The sequence below is a fragment of the Oreochromis niloticus genome, linkage group LG8, assembly GCF_001858045.2.
Source record: "Oreochromis niloticus isolate F11D_XX linkage group LG8, O_niloticus_UMD_NMBU, whole genome shotgun sequence".
Lineage (NCBI taxonomy): Eukaryota > Metazoa > Chordata > Actinopteri > Cichliformes > Cichlidae > Oreochromis > Oreochromis niloticus.
Window position 1 is genome coordinate 27,347,152 of NC_031973.2, and position 25,999 is coordinate 27,373,150.

The window sequence follows — 25,999 nt, forward strand, 5'->3', positions numbered from 1 at the left end:
GACCTAATTTCAATTACTTCCTTTAGTTGTAGTTGCTGTTTGTAAACTTTTCCCACCTTTTCTCCTAAACTACTATTTAAAGCATTTTAGCTTGTACAGGTCAACTGCAGGTTAAGGCAACTAGTGACCTACATCTACCATTTATATTATCTGTTATCTACAGTTTATACAGCGCTTTTCTAGTCACATGGCCACATAGTGCTTCAGAATACAAGTCATAAAATGATCACTTGAGCTTAACTTGTGACTGTCATTTATTAGCTGGGAGTGGACATCTGTCATCATTCAGTACTATATGTAAGTTGAGTAATATGTAATATTATATCACAAGTCTTGATTATTGGAAATTAGCTTCCTAAATGTCACACTGCTGCCTGCTAATTTTTGTAGTTAGCTTTGCCCCAATTCTCAGTTATGTTGATGAATCTAATCCACTGACCTTCTTCTAGAAGATGCTTTTTCTTCAAGATCCTTTAATATGGTGATAGAATGATACTGAATAAAAACATTCAGCACCTTCCTATTCACATGATATTTTTTATGAAACTTCACTCTCACTTAGTATCTGCAAAACAGAAGCAATTTAATTTTTGTTTGCCATCTTTGACAAAGCATAGATTTTGCGCTTCTTTTTTCAGGATCTAAAGAGAGTGCTATCCTTCCCCCCATACCCCGGGGATTACCTACATCCAGTGGTGTATGCCTGCACCGCAGTTATGCTGCTCTGTCTGCTTGTCTCCATCATGACTTACATTGTCCACCACAGGTGAGACCTTATTACAAGATAATTTCACACTTTTCATTGCAATAAAATATTCACATGCCTATATGTATGTTGTGACTTTATATCATAAAGATGTCTGTATATCTCATAATGTTTCTTTATCTTCATCTTGTGTCTGTTAAAAAAACAACCTTAATCCAGAATTAATGTGCAGAAGCTTGAAAGCAGACAGGTTTCAAGTACAAAGTAGAACGCAGTGATGATCGTGGGCCAGTTCACTTCAATTTAAACCTCCCCAAAAATGGGGGCTGTGTGGACTTAGAGATATTGAGTCATTTTCTGAATGAACTGCACAGCCCAACCTGTTACAAAGAAGACATTTATTACAAATATGTTTGGTTTATAAAATTAGTATTTGGTGCATTTGGTTCTGTCCTCATGACAGAAATGACTTTATTTTATATAAAAATGTGCCATTACCTAATTCTAAAAACTTGTCTTACACTATTAACATTTTTCTACCATAGAAAGCAATTACATGTGTCAGAAATATTTATGTAACATTTTATTAATTTTACTTATGTAAATAAGTAAAATTAATAAAGTTTGTTAAACAATGGTAAGGTATCTACCTCAACAGAAACAAAATAATCAAATAATATTGTGGGCCCACACGCACTCTCACCGACACACACACACCTCAAGTGCTACAGTCTTTCTGCTAGCAAACCCCTCATTGCAGGCCTGAGTCGTGGCTCGGGTGCGTTGGGACCTAAAACAATATGGTCGCTTCACTCGTTGCCAAGCAGTAAAATAAAAAGCACGTGCAAACAATAGTACTCACACTAGGGCTGCCACGATTAGTCGACTAATCACGATTACGTCGACTATCAAAATCGTCGACGACTGATTTAATAGTCGACGCGTCGTTTGAAGCTTTGTAAGATCACAAAAGACGCAGGAATAAGTAGTAGGATTTAAGAGTGTAATAACGGACTGAAACAGAAGATGGCAGCACTGCATGTACAAGGATGCCAGCTGCCGTTAAACCCCGAAGAAGAAGAAGAAGAAGGAGGAGTAGCTCCGTCCCAGAATTCATAGCGCAGCCCAGCTCAGTTTCCAACAATGGCGGCAGCTAGTTAGTTTTAATATTACTCTTATTATTCTTTCTGGGTCACAAAATAACTTTAACATATTTAACATGTTTTCAGGCGAGAATGTAGCTGTGTAAACCGCAAATATCTGCTCAGTTTATCAAGACACCACATATTTTCAAAAGCGCTCCGACGTCTTCAGAGACGTCTGTTACCCACTAGCTCGATAGCTAGCCGGGGGCAAGGCTCACTAGTGCCCGTGAGAACACCGGACTCCCGGCAAATCGTTTTCAAACCCACCGCGGTCTTTCGCTACTCAGGTTAAACGTATATGAGTCACTTAGATAACTTACAAATGTTATTGTTTGGCTTTTTTTTAGTATTTTATTTGTTCCTGAGTAAATCGGTTTGGCGGAGATTAAAGTTATAGGTTTTACACAGCAGCTAAATAAACGTCAAGCAGACAACTGATTATCAGAGGTGTGAGATGCTTGAGAATATACTCCGGGGTCCCGTTATATTTTAGATAGCAAGGAGCAGACAGCTGAGTTTATTAAACTCCACCGAAACAATCTGCAAATGTCATTAAAACTTAATAAACTATCATCTTGTCTTTATTTTTACTTGGCACATACCTTAAACACTTAAAGCTGTAAGCTAATGATAGTTATATAAGAGCAGATGCATGCTGGTGCAATAAGCTGTACGTTTTACGTCCAACGGATGCATGATCTGATTAGTCGACTAATCGCAAAAATAATCGGTGACTAGTCGACTATCAAAATAATCGTTTGTGGCAGCCCTAACTCACACCTCCAGGCAGTTCAAGGGGATAGCGGGGGAACTGGGTCAAGGCCACCAGCAGGCCGCGGCAGCAGCACTCTCAGGTCTCGTCTCCACGTGCTCCCACGCGAACACAAAAGTTCAGCACACCAGCAGAAGGGACCTCTCTGACACGCCAGCAAGACGTCCGTCTCCTCCTACTCACAATAGGGTACAACAGATTTCCACTCCAGGTAACTATCCGTCAACCCGAAAATACATCGCCCTTCTATAAACTCTGCGTCCACTCGACACTGCTGTTCATCTCTCGTCTCTCTCTCCTCCTGCCGAGTGCACACGGCTCCCCACTTGCTCCCACCCCCTCTACCTGAGACTACTTCAGGGTTCACTGGAGCTGTAGTACATATCAATACCATATCAAAAATAATGACATAAACCTCAAAATACAAATAAAAAGGTTGTGCATTGAACTCACACACGTCACATACCTTACAGGCATTTGTATACATTCTTGAACACAGTGAACATTTGCAATTAACTATGAATATAAATGAACTATTTAAATAATGATCTATTTATATAGCCAGGGCTACACCCTCCCCCTTCTGAATGTCTGAATGTCCCCATCAGACCTACTTTCATTAGGCCAGTTAAAACCTCACTAAAGAGTACTGGCTAGTGCAGTAACATTTAGGAGTCAGGGTTGTAGCAAATCTGAATTATCATACCTCGGTAACTAATAGTCACAGGTCTGTCAGTGGGTCTTCCAGGTTCATCATAACTGAGGCGCAGAACAGGTCTCACTCTCCTTTTCATTTTGAGGTCATAGGGTCGGTCAGGACTCCCAACTAAGACACTAGGTGTAGGAACATCTCTCTCCTCCAGCTCTTCAGCCACCCCAGAGTCTTGGTGTTGCTGTGAACTTTCCTCCGTCTGATCTACTGCTACTGGGAGTTCTTCCCCCTGTTCCACCACGTCGGACAATTCATGAACACTGGGATGATCACTTTCCATCTGGTCAGGAAGGCTCACAACCTCCTTTTGCTCAGCTCCCTCACTTCGAGGTTCAACACTGTCACGAAAGGCTAAAGGAGGTTCATAGTAGGCACACTGTTCTTCAGACTCTGAGGACCAGTCATCTTCGCTCAGATTTTCCAAATCTTGTGTCTGACTTTCATTTTCACACCTTACTTGCTGTGCCCTGGTCCTTGGTCTCTTTGGTCGCGCTTTCTTTTCTGATGGAGCAGACATCCTGACCAGGTAACCAATGGGCAGCAGGTGATCCCTATGCACGGTCCTCACAATACTGGTTCCTCTCTCTGGTTTTACACGATACACAGGGAGATTGGGTAACTGGGCAATCACTATGTAAGGTAGTGAGTTCCATCTGTCTTGTAGTTTGTGCTTTCCTGTGAGGCCGAGATTCCGAACCAGCACCCGATCACCTTCCTCAAGTGTCTGATTCCGGACTCTCGCATCATACAGTCTCTTGTTTCGTTCATTGTTCCTGGAAGCTGCATCAGCGGCTAGCTGGTACGAATGCCCAACAGGGTCGATAGCTCCTTAATGCGTTTGCTCTCAAAATCTTTGCCCTGGTCTGAGTGAATGCGAGCAGGCAATCCATAATGCACAAAGAACTTTTCAAAAAGGACTTTGGCGACAGCTTTCTGATCTTTTGTGGGAAATGCTTGAGCATACCTGGTGTAATGATCAGTGACAACCAGCACATAAGCTATGCCTTTAGAGTCTGGCTCAATAGAAAGAAAGTCTATGCAGACCAGGTCTAGAGGGCCATTACTGGTGATGTGCTGTAAAGGGGCAGCTTTCTGTGGGATGGACTTCCTAGCTACACACCTTCCACAGTTCTGTATGTATGTTGCAACTTCAGATGCCACTCTGGGCCAGTAAAACCGGTGTTTAATGAGCTCTGTAGTTCGTTCTGTGCCCAGGTGACCAGCATCATCATGCACTGATTTTAGTACCATTGGCCGATACTTAGCAGGCAAGACGATCTGACTCACTTCTCGACCAGAGGGTCTTGTGGTGACTCTGTAGAGAAGGCCACGCTTAACCTTTAACTTGGATCTTTCTCGCATCAACAACGCAACATCTGGGTTTGCATGCGTAGAAGCTGAAACACTTTGGTTTCTCTCAACCTGAGGTTTCACCACACCTATAACTGGATCAGAGTCTTGGGCTTCTGACAGTTCTTTCAGGCTTAGCTGTTCCAGCAGGCCCACTTCTATCTGGGTGAAGTTTGCATATAAAGCTGGAATGGCGTCTGGCGAAGCACCCAGCTGGTCGACAAATCTGGTGGTGTGTTGGTAGAAACCATCTGTAGTGATCCGACGACACAAAGCTTTTACCCCAGAGGGTGGGATATCCACCCATCCATCTGTTGTGTCCTGCGGACTCCTTGACAGTGAGTCGGCATCCACATTTTCACGGCCGGGTTTATATTGAATGCTGAAATCATAGGTGGAGAGTGCTGCTAGCCACCGATGACCTGTCGCGTTCAACCTGGCAGTGGTCAAAACATAGGTGAGTGGGTTATTATCAGTTCTCACCATGAACTTAGCCCCATAAAGGTAGTCATGGAACTTCTCCACTACTGCCCATTTCAGAGCCAAAAACTCCAGTTGATGAATTGGGTAGTTCCATTCTGCATGACTCAACTTGCGGCTGGCAAATGCTACCGGGCAGAGTCCTTCTGGGTACTCTTGATTCAGGACTGCTCCTAGCCCGTCCAAACTAGCATCAACATGTAGAATGTATGGTTTGGCTGGATCAGCAAATGCCAAGACTGGAGCATGTGTGAGCTTGTAAACAATGCTCTGAAAGGCGTCATCATAAGCTGGGGTCCACCCATCACCAAAAGGCTCGGCAACTCGAAAGTAGCTATTTTGCTTTCCTTTAGTGACAACCTTTTTGCTACCCTGTGCAGGAGGATATCCCTTGGTCAGTTCTGTCAATGGGCGGACTATGGCGGAGTAGTTCTCAATGAACCGCCGGTAGTATCCACAAAATCCGAGAAAAGATCTCAGGGATTTTAGATCAGTGGGTTTCTTCCAGTGGGTCACCGCACTCACCTTCTCAGGATCAGTGGCAACTCCAGAGGCAGAGACAATATGTCCCAAGAACTTCACCTGGGGTTGGCAAAATTGGCACTTGTCAATTGAGACTTTGAGACCACATTCCGCCAGCCGGTCCAGGACTTTAAGTAGCTATTCCTCATGCTCCTCCAGTGTCCTGCCAAACACAATAAGGTCATCCAGATACACAAGGACTTGAATCAGGTTCATGTTTCCAACAGCTTTCTCCATTAACCTTTGGAAGGTTGCAGGAGCGCCAGTGATACCTTGAGGCATCCTCTCAAACTGAAAAAACCCAAGAGGACAGATAAAAGCTGTTTTCTCTTTATCAGCCTTGGACATCTCCACTTGGTAATATCCACTTCTCAGGTCCAGTACAGAAAACCACTTGCTTCCTGTCAGACAATCCAGTGCATCATCTATGCGTGGTATAGTGTACTGGTCTGGGATGGTTCTGGAGTTCAGTAGACGATAATCAATACACATCTGCATCTTGCCATTCTTCTTCCTGACTATGACAATCGGGGAAGCATATGGACTGCGTGACTCTTTGATTATGCCGGCTACCAGCAGTTCTTGTAGATGGCATTGGACATCCTCAATGTCAGCGGGTGCGATTCTGGGGGATCTCTCCCTGAATGGTCGAGGGTCTCTCAGCCTTATGTGGTGAGTGACACCTTTAGCTAAGCCGACATCCCACTCCTCCAGGGAAAAAACATCCGCTCTTTTTGATAACTTTGCTGCTAACCTGGCTTTCCACTCTTCAGGGATAGGAGACTCTCCAAAGTCAAACAGTTCAGGGTCAATAGACCTTTCTTGGGCGGAGGTCTTTGTTAACTCAGTGACAGTGTCCACCAAGTACACCTGGGCTAGCACTGTACCGGTGGGGACAATAGTCTCTCTTTGGGACTCATTTCTTAGCAGAAGTGTGAAACTGTTAGTGTCGATCTCAGAAGATGGTAGTACCACAGGTGGAACCAACACTCCAGCTGGGAGGTTTGTGGATTCGCCCACCTCCACCATTAGAATACTTTTATCTAATGGATGCTGTTGTTCTACCTTGCAAACTGCATACTGTACTGCACAAGGAGGGATAGTGATAGGCCCGGGGCCTTGCCACTTCACATGACCCACCACGCCTGTTTGTTGGGTGATAAGTGATGAGAGCTGTTCTGAGGAGAGGGTATTTATCCTCAGTGAGTGAACCTCATCTTTCCCTCGTACTGCTTCACAATTTCTCAGCAGAGAATGCAGTTTCTGGGAGTTAGTACCAATGATGACAGGAACAGGGTCTGGGCTCTTTGGGTCAGGACACACCAAGGCCAAGACAGTGACTGTCTCTACAGCTTCCTTTGAGTTGGGGGGAAAACCCACCTCAACTGCCACATACCCCTTGTATGGGTAGTTGGAATCACTCAGTCCCCATATAGCGAGATCTTTTAAAGGAAGAATGGGCACATTGGGGATGAAACGGGAATACCAGCTCTCGAATATAATGGTGACTCGAGAGCCGCTGTCAAGGAGAGCTCTACATGGTTGTCCTTCTATGGTCACATTGGTCATCATGGATGGGCCAACCAATCCATCTGGGAGTCCACACTGTGAGGATGTGTGCACGGAACTTTTCCTGATGAAACCGACCTGTGTGGGCTCAGAAGCGCCCCCTGTAGCCCCTTTTTCCTCTTTGCTCCTACGAAGGGCTCCGAGTAGCTTTCTTGGTTTGTTTCAACATTAGCTCGGCCTCTGAGCGCTTGCTTGTTAACTCTTTAAGCTCAGAGCGTAACTCTTTGATCTTGGCTTTGAGCTCTTGAACCTCTGTCGATTTGGCTTTTGTCTCTTCGCCAACTTTCACTTGTCTAACTGTGGCTTTTGACTCATGCCTTGCTCTTGCATGGTCTTCTTCTTCTCGAATCTCACTGAGCAGTTTCAGAAAAGTAGGTGGCTCCTCTTTCCTTTCTCTGAGTCTTAGCTGCAGTAACATTATCTCTGACTCAGTTGCACCCCGTATAAGCTGGTCAGTACGTGCACGGTCGACTCGATGGCTAGGGAGACCCCCTCTCTGCATTACTTTGGTCAGAGAGCGTTCCAACCTTCTCAGGAAGTCTGACAGCTTTTCTCCTCGCTGTTGACCCAGGCTCCTGAAGGCGAGGTACAAGTCTTCACCTGACTCCAGGGATCCAAATGCACTTTCTAGAGCCTCTACATAGCTCTCTGGGCTAGCATCAGGGTTATCTCGCCGTACAGCTCGGATGATCTCCAACGCTGGTCCCTTTAGGCTCTCAACTATTCTCCTTCGCTTCTCTCTCTCAGAGCAGTCGCAATCTTCGATCATCAGGCGAGCCTGCTCAACCCAGCTATCAAGGCTCTCTTCACCTGCCGGAGTAGGAGACTGGCCAGAGAATGTCCGCAGATGTCGAGATGCAGTATTCTCACTGGTAGGTCGCATAGTTTTTGCTAACAGGTCTCCGACTGCCCGAATGATGGATTCAGGGGAGTTTTCCTGTGGGGTTTCAGTAGACAGCAAGGCACTAACATCATCAGTTGTTTTGCCTTCTTCTACCATTAGTTTCTTAAGCTTGGCTGAGAAGTCATCAGCTGACCTCGCAGATTCAGTGAGGAGGGAAATCTTCCAGACAGGACCTCCGTTCAATGGCTGCACATGCGGTGGTATGCGGTCTGGCTGAATATCTTGACGGCATTCACAGAGCACAAGGTTATTGCCTGTCTGGGTGTCTGTTAGTCTGTCTCTCACTTTTACTCTTCCAAAAGCTTTCACTGACTGAGCAGTCTCTTCAATGTCTGATAAATCAAAGTCAGTAGGAACATTATGCAGTACAAAAGCCCGGTTTGGGTCTATACCTGCTTTACTGCACCAGCTACTAAGCTCAGGTGCAATTTAAGACTCTTTCCGAGTAGTCATCATACAAACCCTGATGCTGGTGTGCTAAGCTGTGCAAATCTGTAAACAAAATACTCCTTTAAAGAACAAACTAGAAAAGTTAAGCACGGGAGTATCCCAGCAGTGCTTCCATAATTGTGTAACACCCGTCCCACGTTCTATTGAGAGGGGCCCTGGGTTCCTGTTGTTACTTTCCTACTGATACTCCCTTTTTAATGCTTATGATATAAACTATGCCATAATACTACACTATATGGAAATAAACCACACACAAGCAGGTCAATTATAAAGTTAACTCCACTTTAGTGAATAATTAATTAACAACAACACAAAAGAAAATAAGTAAAATTAATAAAGTTTGTTAAACAATGGTAAGGTATCTACCTCAACAGAAACAAAATAATCAAATAATATTGTGGGCCGACACGCACTCTCACCGACACAAACACACCTCAAGTGCTACAGTCTTTCTGCTAGCAAACCCCTCGCTGCAGGCCTGAGTCGTGGCTCGGGTGCGTTGGGACCTAAAACAATATGGTCGCTTCACTGGTTGCCAAGAAGTAAAATAAAAAGCACGTGCAAACAATAGTACTCACACTTCCAAGCAGTTCAAGGGGATAGCGGGGGAACTGGGTCAAGGCCACCAGCAGGCCGCGGCAGCAGCACTCACAGGTCTCGTCTCCACGTGCTCCCACGCGAACACAAAAGTTCAGCACACCAGCAGAAGGGACCTCTCTGACACGCCAGCAAGACGTCCGTCTCCTCCTACTCACAGTAGGATACAACAGATTTTCACTCCAGGTAACTATCCGTCAACCCGAAAATACGTCGCCCTTCTATAAACTCTGCGTCCACTCGACACTGCTGTTCATCTCTCGTCTCTCTCTCCTGCCGAGTGCACACGACTCCCCACTTGCTCCCACCCCCTCTACCTGAGACTACTTCAGGGTTCACTGGAGCTGTAGTGCATATCAATACCATATCAAAAATAATGACGTAAACCTCAAAATACAAATAAAAAGGTTGTGCATTGAACTCACACACATCACATACCTTACAGGTATTTGTATACATTCTTGAACACAGTGAACATTTGCAATTAACTATGAATATAAATGAACTATTTAAATAATGATCTATTTATATAGCCAGGGCTACATTTATTCATTACAATAATCACTGATTGTTTTTTTTTTTAGCACAAATTACTTAAAATGTCATCTTTGCTCAAGTTCAGTTACCAATATCAAAAAATCGAAGAACTTTTTATATTTTCCCTTATTATTGCATATCTTTATCTAGAATATTATGCACATGTTATTGTCTTCATTTATATATTTCTATAAGTCTTTGGAATTGCCCCAAATTGCCTGTCCCCTGACTTCACCATAAAATATTCACCCTGTTACCTGAGACACATCAAAATGTAGAAATATCAATCATTTAAAAGCTGTGTAGATGGTTAAAATAAGCAAAGATTTTGTCAAGAAGTTGATGTTGAGATGAGATTTTTATTATGAAGTAAAAAGATTTGTATACTTTCCTTTCCATTTTTATTTAAAAGTCAAAAATAATATTATACATATTATACTTAATGGGTAATTGAAGGGGGTAAATTGACAAAAAGACAATTTTTTGTGTTAAATAGTGGTGCAATTTCCATTAAATTGTATACTGCTTGTAGTCTATTTGTGTTCTAGTTTCTTTCTCTTTTTCCTGCCGCGGTGTTTCCATATCTAGTCTGTCTTGTCTCAGTGTTTGTATTTGTGTGGATGCCGATTAAGCATTTTCGAATCGTCATATCTCCTTAATGAAGCGAAGTTAAAACATGAGGCTTGTCCCAATATATCTTCAGACACTCCTGACACTCACAATTCAAGAATTTTTTTATCAGCTATTACCGTTTGGCCATGAATTACGTTTGTTTGAGGGTAGGAAATTCGTCCCTTGCTCAGATTTCTTCAGATTTCAAACTCTGGGAATGAGGCACTTTTTTATCTCGTCAAATCTTTTCGATGGATTTCCACAGAGACCTGAAAATTTCCGTGATTGTTCACCAAAGCCTGCTGTATCTTACGGTGAAAGAATGATATTGATGCTCCAAATAGATTTAGAGTTACAAAGCGTTGTTTGAGGGCAAGTCAAGGCAGTTTTCGCTTCTCCTCTACTAAGTTACGATACATTACAAGTCATATATCTTTAAACATTCATATTTTAATTATAAATGGTCAACATTTGAAGATTCCCCCATCTCTTCTGAACAAAACGGTCTAAGAATGACAGTTCTGGCCCCCACGGTTAGGAAATTATGGCCATTTGTTTGAGGGGAATCCTCAATATGAGAAATAGACTGCAAAAAACCTGTCTCTCTGTGTGCTGTGTGTGTGTGTAAGGGTGCACCTGTTTTGGCGGGAAAAAGTACACAGCCTCTCTGATTGGTGGATTCAAATTGAGCAGCACCAGACTGTTTGACAGACCTAGAAACATACAGGAAACACTGTTAACAGCACCTGTTTGTTCATTTCCTGCTGTGTGTGTGTGTGTGTGTGTGTGTCCCTCTGTGCATTTGTGTTTCCATATGTCAGGGGTGCCCAATCCCAGTCCTCGAGAGCTACTGTCTTGCAGCTTTTAGATGCATCCCTACTCCAACACAGCTGAATCAAATAGTTGGATTACCAATTCGGCATGCCATCAAGTCTGGCAAAGGCCTGATAACGAGCCATTCATTTGATTCAGGTGTGCTGGAACAAGGACGCATCTAAAAGCTGCAGGGCAGTAGCTCTCGAGGACTGGGATTGGGCACCCCTGCCATATGTGTACATATTTTTAATTGTGTGTATCTGCTGGCTGTTCTTCTTTTATCTTTTTTTTTTTGCCAATTTTTCAAAATTGAACAGGTATATTTGAGGGAACCTAACCATGTTCAACATTTTTTCAGCTGTCCATTTTGCTTTTCCAATAATTCTACTTAAGTTATTACTATTCTGCTAAATCATAGTATTTCTGCTACTTTTCAGTATTTGTGCTAAATACAGTATTTCTGCTAAATCATACTATTTCTGCTATTTTATAGTATTTGTGCCAAATCATAGTATTACTCATAAATCATAGTATTTCTGCAAAATCATATTATTTTAACCAAATTATAGTATTTGTGCTAAAACATAGTATTTCTGCCACATCATTGTTTTTGTGCCAAAGCATAGTATTTGTGCTGAATCATAGTATTTGAGCCAAATCATAGAATTTGTGCTAAAACACAGTATTTCTGCTCAATCATAGTATTTGTGCTCAATCATAGTTTTTGTGCCAAATTATAGTATTTCTGCTAAATCACAGTATTCTGCTGAATCAGAGTATTTCTGTTATCTTATAGTATTTCTCCTTAATTCTCGCATTTCTGAGAAGTTATCATGTTTCTGCTAAGTTACAATATTTCTGCTAAGCTCTGCTATGTTATTGTATTTCTGCCAAGTATTATGTTTCCTCTAAGTTATTGCAGTTCTGCAAAGTAATTACATTTTGCAAAGTTCTTATGCTTCGGCAAAGGTTTTACACTTTTTGCAACTTTTCAGCTTTTTCAGCTATTTTCAGCAGACAGCTTCAGCGTTACAGCATCCACACTGCATTTTCGGAGGAAATGCAATTTTTTCTAGTTCTTTCTGTGTGTCTGGTCTCTCAGTGTTCTGTCTCCATTGTGTCTAGTTTCCCTGTTTGTTCTGTCAGATGTGTATGGCTTGTCCTGGTTTCTCATTTTGTGCATGTGATGTTCAGTTTTGCTTCCTGTTCAGCTGTGTTCCCAGGTGTGTGCACTCTGCTCTAATCCCCCCCTGTGTATATATTGTTTGCATCGCCCTGGTTCCTTGTTGTCTGTGAGTGTCCATCATTCTGGTTACCAGTTAATTTGGTTGCACCCTGCACAGTTTTTTTTTTTTTACCAGCAGTAAAGTTGAGATTTGGAGTTGACATCCTGCATGCTTGGTCTACTCTGCCTCCCACATGCCTTTACATGGCATAACCTTAATAAGATAATTACATGATTTATTTAAAGAGTCTTCCCCAAATTTTGTCCCAGGTCCAAAAATAAAAACCCTCTAACACCATTCAGTTCATCTTTAATACAATAAATCCCAACAGTACAGTCTCTTAATACCTAAGGAGGGTTTGTGCTGGTACAGAATGTTGAATCCTAAGGACCAGATTTACTAATAAAACTGAGATCTTGAGATATCAAACGGTCTTTGATGCAGTCTGCAAGCAGCCAAAGCAATCAAAAGGTGCTGTTTGGTACAATGCCATCTTTGTGACTGATTTCTCCTAATGACAGTCAGCAAAGAAGAATATATATTTTTCCCTATTGACCAGATGTTATGTGGTACTCACTGACCGGTCTTCAGGCCTGTGAGACTGAAGCCTTGGGTAACATATTCTTTTATATGTGGATTTAATACTTTAATACTTCTAGTATTACTTCAAGTAAAGTCCAAAGGTGAGAGTGTGACTCCTGTGTTAATTCCCAAAACCTTCTAGCTAATTTAAGCTAAGACTGAATAAAAACTATCTTTCTTATGTTTAACTTTTCTCCTTGTTTACAGTGTGATCCGAATCAGCAGGAATGGCTGGCACACACTCCTCAACTTCCTCTTTCACACGGGACTGACATTTGGCATTTTCGCTGGTGGAATCAATCAAATCAACTTACCTTTTGTGTGTCAGATTGTAAGTGTTGTGTTCTTGGTTTCTTACTGTGGTTATGTTTCAACGTTCTGTTAAGGGTACTTAATTATTAAAAGATTGTTAGCTTCTTTTTAAAAAAATTGCAATATTGGTTATTTTATATTAGACTGGGTTCCGAATTGTGTGATTGAGTATAACATGAAGAGCCCTCTAGTGTCAAACTGTGTAGACATCAGAACGGCACAGTCAAGTTAAATTTAAACACTTCACTTTATTAGGTACACATTGTTAGTACTGGCTTGGATCCCCATTTTGCCCTGAGAACTTCCTTAATTCTTCATGATTTCACAAAGTACTGCAATTATTCCTCAGAAATATTGGTCTACATAGATATGTCAGCAACACACAGTTGCTGCAGGCTTCTTGGCTACACAACCGCAATGTAAATCTCCCATGTTCAGAGATGCTCTTCTGTATAACATGGTTGTAATTAGGGCTGCTCGATTATGGCAAAAATGATAATCGCAATTATTTTCACTGAAATTGAGATCTCGATTATTTGACGATATTTATTTAACAATAACAATGTATTCAATAATGGCTTTAAAGATTGTTAAAAAATAATATAAAATAGTGTGCAAATATTGATTACAGTGCAAATGTTTGCAATATAAAAAATAAATGAAAAGTAAACATCTATGTTTAGTGAACTTCAAAATACTGCACAATATTTGATCCACGTCTGACTCTGCGAACCCATAATGTTTCCACCAATGTTCCCTCAAATATTTCATGTGTCTGAGCGAACACACAAACTCCCTGAGCGATCCCTTGGACCACTGTGAGCGACATCAGACGTGTGCACTGTGGTCACGCCAGCATCTAATCCATCCAAGTTACATGGTTTATTAAAATAATCAAATTACAGCATTTACATTTATGTTAGACTACTTTTAATTAACTGCTTTAGCCCACTTACAATGAAAATTTAAAAAATCCTGTTCATGACCTGTGTAGTATGTTAACACTATTGGAAGTGAAAATAACTTGAACTCCAATTTTGAAAACACAACTTTCTTTCTTTTTTTTTCTTTCATAAAGCTCTGACTTGTATTATGAGTCTGTGGTCTGGGAGAGTCCTATAACTCTCTGTCTGCAAAATATATTATATAATGACCAATGTTGGGCAATTAATTATATAGTTACTACTTCAAAAAAGTAACTCAGTTTGGCAAACAACAAAGGTTTTTTTTAATGCAGCCAAGGCGTTTTTTAAATAAACATTTCAAACTATTTACAGAACAATCAGCTGTTCTGCATCAAATCTGATGCCACACAAATTATTTGTGCCACTCCAAAAAATAATTTCTGTCCACTATGAGATAAAGGAGAACAACAGCCTGATACCTGCAGGCCTGACAACAGGAGATGTATCACTGCTGTAACACCTGTAACATTCAGCAGCCGCCTCATTGTTCTGACACACACAACAAAACTATTAACTACACTACACACTAACTACACACTAACTACACAAGATTTGTGCTAAACGTCTCAAATCTCTCACATCTCAGAACACCGCCGTCACTCCTCAAACTTCCCCCCGTTTCTTAACAACTAGATGCCACGTTGCCATATCACTTTTTGATTGGTCGACACGGTACATTTTTCGACCAATGGGAAAGGGTGGGGGGTTTTTTGGTTTTGTTTTTGCTCACAAGCTTTCGAGCGTTTTCCTTATAAAACGCCGTTTTTACCGTTTCTTCCCGCAGTAAATATAAATAACGATAGTATTCAGGAAGAAAACCAAACATTGCATATATTTTTATCATAACTCTGGTTTTACGTGGCCTATCAACACAATTTAAAAACTGGTATAAAGTCCACACTTTTTCCGTCAGTTGTTCCGTCTGTCCTGCTCACATTTCCAATGGTTGTACACGTTGTCATTAATGTGGCTTCACTGCACATCAGCCACGCCGCTTTGCTAGCTAAAACACCGGTGTTGGCACATAAGGACGTTGTCATAGCCTGTCAGCTACGTTGATTGGCTGCGTATATACGAATGTGAATCGCATTATTGGCTGGACTATAGGATAAGGTGGCATCGTTCTAATCCCATACAGGAGCAGCCAGTCACTTACTGACTAACACTGCAAAACAGAATTGTTAAAGTTTTAATTTTAATTTCAATTCAGGTTAGATTTTTTTTGTGCGCAACGCAGATTTTCTGTGCGCAGAGACCGTGCCAGCAGTGCGCAATTGCTCACGTGCGCAGCTTAGAGGGAACATTGGTTTCCACACCACTGAAGTTGTTTTACCTCTCTTTTCAACCAACGGCATTCTTTCTTCAGCAGCCATTATCCTCTTCTCTCCAAATAACTTCTGCTTAGCTTTCCGAGCTTCCCTCGAGTCCTCTTGTGACGCGTGTTCGAAACGCAGAGAGGTGCGCTCGATTTGCCACACGGAGCAGCGCGAGAGTAAAGCACGAGGGAGGTGCTAATAATCAGCTCAGTCATTTTTAATGATCGTTGAAAACCCAGATCGTAATCGAGATTAAAATTCGATTAATTGAGCAGCCCTAGTTGTAATGAAAAAAATTGTAATGGATTTTCAGTTACTGTACTTGGAGCTGATAGGAAGGCAGACCTGCTCTTAAAACCTCAGGGATGGTTCTATGGAAAAATCTTAGAAGGTCAGCAGTTTCTGAAATACTCGAACCAGCTTGTCTGGCACCAACAACCATGCCACTTTAAATCAGCCTTTCCCTCATTCTGGGTTTTCATTTGATTTTAAGCCAATCATCTTCATCATGACTACATGCCTAAAATCAGTACTGACCCACACAGCAGACAGGTCTGGCCCGGATCTGGTATCAAGCCGGCACTGCTGGCTATCTTCTGGCATGGTAAGTGGTATGTCATCCAGATGTGGGCCAGGCCTGGCGTAGATGGCACTGTTTATATAATGGCATGCCACATCTGGCCCGATTGTGGTTTGGTTTATGTGGCCCAGGCTCATACAAAACAGGTCTTCCCCGGATCCGGCATCAAGCTGGCACTTCTGACTGACTGGTGTCATGGCAGGGTGTATGTCAATCAGATATGGGCCTGGTCTGGAAATGATGACACTATTTATGTTCCTATTTTCCTATTTTAGTTAGGAGACCCAAATGCCATGTTGCAATACTATACTGCTATGGTAGCCAATGTCTCAAATGCAGGTTTGACAGGTTTGTGAGTGTACACTTGATCCAAAACCTAGTGAGGGTTTACTCATGTTTACCACTGGGTGGCAGGTAGAGGTAGAGCAGGTCACCTACTGATTGGATGGTTAGTGGTTCGATCCCTGGCTCCTCCACGCTGCATGTCAAGAGTGTGAATGTGTATGAATGTAGTTAGGAAGCACTCAGTTTAGAAAATGTGTGATTGGGTGAATGTGGCATGTGAGCACTATGAGTAATCTGGGAGAGTAGAAAAGCACTGTATAAGAATCAGTCCATTCACTACCTGAACATGAGTTTCGTCATGTTACTTTTGCATAATTATGTTCCGGCACATGTTGTTATTACATGGCTTGATTAAGGTACACATTAGGTTGACATTAGGCTCTGGGGCCAGAGCTGAAACTGTCCTGGGCCACATTGTGTGGGCCAGATCTGGGCCATACCAATTTTGCTATGTGGGGACTTGCTGCCAGGTGACTGGCATTAGAAATTTGTGTTATTAAGCAGTTAAACAGATTTTCCTAAAACAGGTGTGGTAAGTGTATATATCTTTGTACACAGGCTGCACTGTCATGATTTATACAGATACACATCAGGACAAAATGTTGATGGCTTATTTTTAACAGCTGAACAGCTATTGCATGCTAACAAAGTACTGCTGAGACTTGTGCAAATGAGTTGTATAGCTTTTGATCATAAATTGATAATAAATTGACAAAAAATTGACAGTTTCACTTAATGACCGGGAGGCGGGGCAGGGGGGTGGTTCCATTATCTGTTCCATTATTAATGGAACAGACAGGAATATTGGCTGTAGCTTTCCAGTCATCTCTCCAAAGATTTTATGTAGAAAGACACAATAAAAAGGGCAGCCTTATAGCTCCACCTCTGGTAAGGAATATTTTTTACATTCAATATGAATATAACTTGATGACGTAGAATAAGTTAAAAGATTGTAGCTGATATAACTATGCCTCCCATTTAATGGCACACACAAATAAACAAAGTTATTTTTAGATCATATGTCTTCATGAAACTTCAGAGGGTCTGCTTCTGCACCATTTTGCTGTTTTATCACCAAAGTGAATCATGAATTAATTATAATCATAATATGACTGAAGCTCAGTGGACGCATAGTAATGCAATTCTGGTTCTGGAGCTTTTAATTTATTCAGTCCTTAGACACTGGAACTGTTCAGTGTGCAGCATATTGAAACCTGTGCATTTTTCTTGTATGATGATTTCCAACTACACACTTAAACTTACTCCAGTTTACTCAATTTTTATAATGTCTATTTCAACCTGTGTTAGGTTGGCATTGTGCTCCACTATGCTTCTTTGTCTACCATGCTGTGGCTGACCTTCACTGCTAGAAACATCTGTAAAGACGTTTCCAAAGACCCACTTCAGGTACAGGAGAGGAATAGGGCTTCCCAGACTCGTACCAAACCAGCCATCCTCAGGTAAGCTGTAGACAGGTGCCTGCAGGTACAAGCAAGGCAGAGCAATGTTCATCAATCATCAGTATGATGTGAATGAATCATGACTTCACTGGATTCTATTAACAAGCAAACATGCATCCAAAGACTTTGATATTGAGTCCTTGCATTGCAAAATGAGGATTATAGAAGTGACACTCATGTCTTTGGATTGCCTTCTCACTGCCTTCTCACTTTTACAAAGTGCCCCCAAAGGGCAAAGGCTATACTAAAACTTTTATGTCTTATGGTGTTTTTCTTACAACATGCTGCCTGTTATGGCATCGCTGTGACATCACAGGGTGTCGTATTGCAAAAAGCTCTCTTTCACATGATACATTACTCAAAAATTTTCTTGAAATTTTTCTTGAAATTTTGACCTGATTTTCACAAAAATTAAATAACCTCTAGTTGTTATTGGTATCTAGCTTCACACAGTATTTGGGCAAGGGCTATACCAGCAGCACAGAATATTTGAAAATGATGTTTTCTGCACCTCAAACATTGAGGGTTTTGTCCAGCAGTTGGGTGCTCGTGTCACATATGGGGGCGTCTGTTTGCCTGCACCATGGAGAGGGGATTGGAGAGGGGTTGTGCCAGGGCGACCAGCCTCTGTCGCAGGCCCTGCCCATTTTTCTTTCCCTGCCTCTCAGCTTGGACATTGTCATACTACACATTTAATGTAATAACTGAAATAGAAATTAAATAAGCAGTTAAAAGAAACACATGAAATAGAGGAGCCTATACAGAATCAACAGAACTCATCTTGGAATAGCAAAATGTGTTTGGCAAAGAAGTGCATTCAGATCATAATTCTGATTGAAAATGGGGATGTCACATCTGCTGTGGCAGATGGCGTGGAGTGGAGAGAATGTGGGCCCAAATGCAGACAACGGAGATGGAGGTGGATATTAACAAAAAGTGTCTTTATTTTGGCCTGAACAAAAATGTGAAAACCAAAGGTAAAACCGTGTCCATAAACAACAAAAAAAAGGGAAATCTAACACAGAAACACTAGGTACATAGAGAGAAATGCAAAAACCTGCGTGAAACCTGGGACCTGAGAAACCTGGGACTTTGGAAAAATGAGGGAAGACAAGCAGGCTGACCAACAACAGGCAGAGGAAGACAGAGGAAATACAAATGACTAAACCATGAACAACACAAAATCAAAGAATGCCCATAAATCAGAAAAGACATAAACACATCCCCCAGACCCAGGACCATGATAGGAGATGCTAGACCAAGTCCAATGACTGACGAGAATTTCAAACTGAACAAATTGTTTGTGAACAATCCTGGCAGCTTGTTGTGTCACCCTCATTACTGCTAGGTTTTAATATATCTCACACAATTCACACAGTAATATTTATGCTTAAAAAGTGTCTCTTTTTATTAGCTAGAAACGGAATTAAAATTGATGTAAGAGCAACAAGGAAGAATGATATCAATCTATTGAATTTGATTTATGTAAGAATCTGGAGTCAGGATGTGTTTGACCTAGTTTAGCACAGAGATGGAAAACAAGAAGAAGCAGTTAACCTGACTCAGTCCGACCTAGTTTGTACATCCCACTTATTACCCTAAAGCGATGCTGAAGCTACGGGGACAGCTCTATAATGGTACATAGTCACATTATTGCTATGTTAAACTAAATGGATTGCTTGGCTGTCCTTATCGTTGTAATGCTGTCATGCAAATGATTAGCAGATCGAGTCATTACCATTTTCACTAAGTTCAGTATCCTGTGGAAAGCACAAAAACACCCAGAATGTGGTGCTAGTCATTCTGAACTAACACATTAATCCATCCATCTGGGTACAGATGCCCAGGCCTCCTCTTCTCAGCCACATTCTTCAACTCTTCCAGAGGACCACTGAGGTGTTCCCAAACATATTTTATTCTATTCGTGCCACATGTTTATCCCAACAATCAAACCAGCTGAGAGACACAATCTCTCCGGTTTGTCCTTGGTCTGCCTCAGAGTTTCCTCTCATTTCCAAGGAAAACCTTGCCACCTTGACTACGATTCATCCCAAACTACCCTTTGCTGTGTAGGAGTATTAGCTCTGCCTTGAGCCCCTATCGCATTACTGATCTCCTCTCACTATCACTGAGGGTGACCCACACTTTGCAGGACCTCCATTTTTGCCACTTGTGATTACCCCTGCCCTATACTCTCAATCTGTTCCTCAGCATGTGTTTCAGGTCCTTGGTGGGTGGGGCCTCACTTGCCATTGGCAAATGAGAAAACCTGGGACCCATATTTCATTCTGTCTCTTATTCTCCTACCTATGCAGTGTGACTGGTCATGTGTCAGATTAGTTTCTCTTTTATCTTTGGATTTTTTTTTTTTTACATTTATTTTGTGTGTGTGTGTCCGCGGAAGCGCGGCAATCACTTTCTGCCCGACGATCACTTTTTGGCACAACACCTGGAGCTAAGGGGGCAAAACAATCGCATGAGTGCTGCTGTTTGACTGAGGAAGAATAAAGTAGTCGTGGTAAGACAATCATACGACCACTTTAAGATGACAAAGCAACAAGGTGATATATACCAGTTTTGAAATTGTGTTGATAGGCCACGTAAAACCAGAGTCATGATAAACAATATATATTCCTGAATAGTTTTGTCATGTTTACTGTCTAAGGACAGCGCTAGCAAGCACTCTTTGCTTATGACCAAAACAAAATACAAAAAAACCCTGCCCTTTCGTGTTGGTGGAAAAATGTACCATGTCGACCAATCAAAAATGTTATGGCAGCAGGACATTTGCTTGTTTAGGAAGAGGGGGAAGTTTGTTATTAAAAAAAAGGGTAAAAGGTAAATGGCTGCAAATAACTTTGCTGTTTGCAAAACTTGTGCATATGATTTTAAAATTGACAATTTATATTTGCACTTAAAGTTATGAACTATGATGTATTAAACATGTTTGTGGTTGTCACAATAAAAAACAGAACTTTTTCTATGTGGATTTTATGTTTTTGTCTGATTTTAGATCAATTGTGTTAATACAGTATGTCAAAATGAAAACATAACTGTAAATTCAGACACGTGAGGTTGTGCTGAAAAGGATGATACCAAACAAGGCAAAGTAAATAGTTTTTAAAGGTGAACTGTAGCGGTAAAATCAAAAGTGGTTAAAATGGCCAATTATACCCTGGACCCCAGAGGGTTAAACATTTTTTTTTTAAGTAACGCAATAGTTACTTTTCAAGTAATTAATTACTTTTAGAATCTTGTAACTCAGTTACTAACTCAGTTACTTTTTGAAGAAGTAACTAGTAACTAGAATTAATTACTTTTTCAAAGTAACTTGCCCAACACTGCTCAGTACCCACATCACCTTAGATAAGGGTACAAATATCAATTGTCATTAAACACACACACACACATATATAAATTATAAACTTATATAATATCTCTCTCGCTCTTGCTCCGTCTAAATAGACATACAAATATACATATTCAATTCAATTCAATTTTATTCAGACAACACCAAATCACAACAACAGTCACCTCAATGTCCTTTATATTGTAAGGTAGACCCTACAATAATACATACAGAAAAAAAACCCAACCATCATATGACCCCCTATGAGCAAGCACTTTGGCAACAGTGGGAAGGAAAAACTCCCTTTTAACAGGAAGAAACCTCTGGCAGAACCAGGCTCAGGGAGGGGCGGGGCCATCTGCTGCGACCGGTTGGGGAGAGAGAAGGAAGACAGGATAAAGACATGCTGTGGACGAGAGCCAGAGAATAATTGATAACATTGATAACATTGATAACAATGTGACTTAATGCACAGAGGTCTATTAACACATAGTGACTTAGAAATGTTCAGTTTCTATGCCATATATTAAAACAAGATCTAATTCTTGATGGTGAAATTACCATTCCAGTAATAACATTTCTTTTCTTTCCAGATTTTATCTTGTAAGTGATGGAATCCCTATCATAATAGTTGGAGTTACAGCAGCATTTGGTATGGATAACTATGGCAGCAGAGATGATGCTCTGTAGTAAGTATTTCAGAATAACCAGATTATCATTTGTTGTTAAGTATAGAGCTTTAAAAAAATATATATCTTTCTATTTCTCTTTTTAGTTGCTGGATGGCATGGGAACCAAGTCTGGGTGGTTTCTATGCTCCCATGAGTCTTCTGGTCTTAGTCATGTGTGTGTACTTCTTGTGGACTTACGTCCAGCTGAAGCGCCACCCAGAAAGGAAGTATGAGCTGCGGGTTTTAAGTGAAGAGCAGCAACAGCTGTCATCAAATGAGTCGAACCATCACTGCCACACTGACACTGGGCCTGCTGGGGACTGCCAGCCCTTTGCTGCGGGCGTGTCAGTTCTGGCCAATGAGCACTCTTTTAAATCCCAACTCCGGGCCACAGTCTTCACCCTCTTCCTGTTCCTGGCTACCTGGGCTTTGGGAGCATTGGCTGTTTCATTGGGACATTTCCTGGACATGATATTCAGTTGTCTCTATGGTGCTTTTTGCGTCACTCTGGGACTCTTCCTTCTCATCCAGCACTGTGCTAAGCGTGATGACGTGTGGCACCGTTGGTGGGCTTGTTGCCCATCCAGATTAAAGACAGAGGATGGGCCTGGGGAAGGACAGAGCCAGAGGCAGGAACTCCATCAGCCACACTGCCATTTGAATTCCCCACTCGCAGTGAAGCAGCAGATGCTTTCGCCTTACCCTATTCAGAGTTCTCATCACAGAACAACACCACCTCCCCAAAGCCCAACATTAAATCACACAGGTCCATGCTGTGTGGCTGTAATGACTCCTGTTAGCCCTTCCCCCATCTCACCTCATGCTGACCAAATGCCTTCACCACGTCCACAGTCACTTCCCGATGAGGTCCCTCATCCAACTCTTCCCCTGCAGAGTTGCATTGCTGATAGAACAAAGACATGCTCTTTCAACCGTTCACGCCAATGCTTCCAGGATTACCGGTCTCACATCACTTCCACCAGTATGGATGGGAGTGTGCACAGCACTCACCTGGACAGTCCTCATAATGTGCACCACATTGAAGCCTCACCACTGGTTTCTAATAGTCCACACCCAGATCTCCAGCTTCCGTATGTCAGCCCTCATTTAAATAGCCAACTTGTAGTTTCCTCTCACAGCTTGGAACGCCAGACCTCCTGCCACAGCGTGCAAGACTCGGTTGCTTCCTGTCACAGTCATGCCTATAACATGCATGACAGTATCTCTTCCTGCCACAGCCTCCTTATGCCTTCTCATGGGGTCGACACCAGCCAGTGGCATATGTACTGCTCAGTCGATGACTCTTCCAGCACAAACTGTTGTGAGAGAGCTGATCCCTTCACCTTGCAGTATGAACAAGATCCTGACAATTTGAGCTGGATGTCAAAGACGGCAGACAAAGAAAAGGTCTGTCTAGAGCTGGAACAGAAAGGTTTCCCAAGGAATACCCTACCTCGGCAGCATGGCACTGTGAACCGACGAGGACCCATTGGTCGAAACAGGAGTCTGCAGGAAGATAGCCTGTTTGGTTCAGATGCCACAGGAAACATACGGACAGGCCCCTGGAAGAATGAAACCACCGTATAGTCTTGAAATCTTTGGAGAAGTCAAACCTTCCAGCAAATTACTTTGTGTTTGGGTCCCTTTGCCTTCCAGGCCCTAAGACCACAGGTTGAGTTTTCACATCCCAGTAATATTTCAGATCTCTTTATGTCAAAATTAACATATTATTGTTTCAAAAATCAAATCTGAATAAACACACACACACACATACACACAAAAGAATCAGTTAATGTTAAATATTTTTTCTGCTCTATGAAATTTAAATTGCAATCAGTCTTATATATTGATCCTAAGGAGCAGCCTGAAAACTTATTAGTGTTACTGAAAGAAGTTCACATTCCTCTTACAGTCCAAGGATATGCAGACAGGCTAAAACAACCCAGAAGGGCCAATGAAAGTCATGTATCGACTAGACGTGATCCAAAAAGAACTGAAGGGTTATTTTTTGAATGAAACAGACCCAAGCTTTGATACAAGACAGAGCCGATAATAAGATTTATTGGATCCGTTCGTTTACCACAGATATTGATTAAGAGACCTGATACAAGCAAAAATTTAAAAAGTAAAAATCCTTAGAATTCTTACCACTCAACAGATACTGTGGAATGTTTCAGAGCATAAAAATTACTTTTCTTTAAAAACACATCCTGGAAGGTGTACATCTCTCAGTAACTTTACTGTTATAGAATTCACCAATCTTTTTTCATTTTAAATTCTTTGAGTGCCGTGCCTCTTTTTAAAAAATGTCTCTTACTTGTTATCGTCCTTCCCAGGCACCGCTAATCCTCCTATTGCTCTTGAACAGTTCAATTTATACAGTGCCAATTCACAACAACAGCTGGCTTGAGGCACTTAATATTGTTGTGTCTTACAATACAGATGTTTCTTAATATTTTCCTTGTGATTGCTTTGGTTGCTACCAGATTGCTGTGGTTGCCTGTAGTTTGCATGCATCAGAGGTGAATCGTCTCCATTTTCAACGTGTTGCACTTTTCACAGTTTTACTACCACTTATATCAAGTACTTAGCAAGTGTTGGCAGACAGGTCTGGTTGTTTGGCGACTGTGGCAATCTGTTATTGAATAAAACATTTGCAAGGAGGCTTTTTGTGCAGCACTGAATACCTCTTTGTGACCAATTTTAGCTAGTGAGAGCAAGTTAGTTCCCGCATTTGCCAAGTGGTTGGGCAATAACCTCTACTGAGAAATTTTGTCTAACAACCAAGGGATGAAAGGCAGCTTCCAATCATTCACTAGGAGTGTGACTGGGGCCTAAAGATGTGCAGTTTTGCATGGACACAGATATTAGTGCATATGTATTAGAAGGAGCTTGTTTTTCGGTGTTGTGAGAAAATATTTCATTGAATTAAGGTTGATTTGCAGAATTCAATTAATTTCATTCTAAAAAACAGCACATATTATTTCACTGCTGATGTGGTGAAATGATAATAATAATAATGATGATGTGTCTGTGAGTGTTCATTTATTTCGAATTGAGTATAACTTCACTGAAATGAAATGTCTTTTCTCAGCAGTGCGCATACACAAAACACTTTTTTCACTTTTCAATTAGGATACTTTGATTCATAATATATCGAATACCAGACAGAAGTTGTTTTTTTTTTTTAAAAACAGCTGTTACTGAGACTTTGTTGAGACTATCTAATGTTCTCCATTTGGTGTTCTTCTAATACAGGTCAGCTCTACACACAGATTTCAGATTTATAGGATGGAATATGGTTTGCTGTATTATAAATCCTGGGATTCATCCAAGTCTTAACCTAGAGGACCACACGCAGTGGTCCACGCAGTCCTCAGCAATTTCCATCAGAAAAGTTTTTCCTTATATTATAAACATCCTTCAGCAGCTGTGGCTCAGGAGGTAGGGTAGGTCATCTACCAATCGGAAGGTCAGTACCTTAATCGTCAGCTCCTCCTGTCTGCATGTTGAAATAGGCAAAATAAGGAACTTCAAGTTGTCCCTTATACATCCGTGCGAGTGTGTGCGTGGGGTTTCTCCCACAGCCGAAAAAACATACTGTTTCCCTTGGCTTGCCTAATACAGTCCCAGTGTGAGAGTTCATAAGGAAAGCCACAGCCCTCAATGTTTGTAGGGCCAAATGTTATTATGAAAACAATGTGAAGAAGCTCTTTAAGATTCTTATCATTCTAAATCCTTTACAGGTAAATCACTGTGGAATTTGGAGAGGCTATCATCAACATCTTCAAACAAAGTGCAATATACAGTATTATGCAAAAAGGCAGTAAATGGTCAGTGATTGCACCTTTAAATACTTGGATCACTGGACAATTTTTTTTTTAAGTTATTTATTTGTTAAAGTTATATTTCTAATTACATTTACAAGATATTTACATGTGAAAACCCATGGAATCAGAGTGAGCATGTGTGTTTTCATGCGTGCAACAGTGCATGAGTAGGTACATAGAAATTTAGTGTG

General features: G+C 41.4%; 2 protein-coding genes across 6 annotated transcripts in view; one reads left to right on the forward strand and one right to left on the reverse strand.

Moving 5' to 3' along the window:
- adgra1a (adhesion G protein-coupled receptor A1a) overlaps positions 1-25,999 on the forward strand; it is a 74,870-nt gene that overhangs the window by 26,713 nt on the left and 22,158 nt on the right. For 3 of the 5 annotated variants that reach the window (XR_003221358.1, XR_003221357.1, XR_003221359.1), the window contains exons 2-6: positions 639-766; positions 13,188-13,311; positions 17,807-17,958; positions 21,901-21,996; positions 22,083-23,649. Coding sequence is in view for 1 of the 5 variants with exons in the window: in XM_013266383.3 (XP_013121837.1) it covers positions 639-766; positions 13,188-13,311; positions 17,807-17,958; positions 21,901-21,996; positions 22,083-23,565 (1,983 nt within the window). In the remaining 4 variants the exon portion in view is untranslated. Of the gene's footprint in view, positions 1-638; positions 767-13,187; positions 13,312-17,806; positions 17,959-21,900; positions 21,997-22,082; positions 24,089-25,999 lie in introns of those variants that run through there. The other 2 variants (XM_013266383.3, XR_003221360.1) reach the window with 2 other exon arrangements.
- On the reverse strand, positions 7,380-8,606 carry LOC112847664 (paraneoplastic antigen Ma1 homolog). The gene has a single exon (XM_025909687.1). The coding sequence runs from the start codon at positions 8,254-8,256 to the stop codon at positions 7,384-7,386; it is 873 nt and encodes a 290-aa protein (XP_025765472.1). The 5' UTR covers positions 8,257-8,606; the 3' UTR covers positions 7,380-7,383.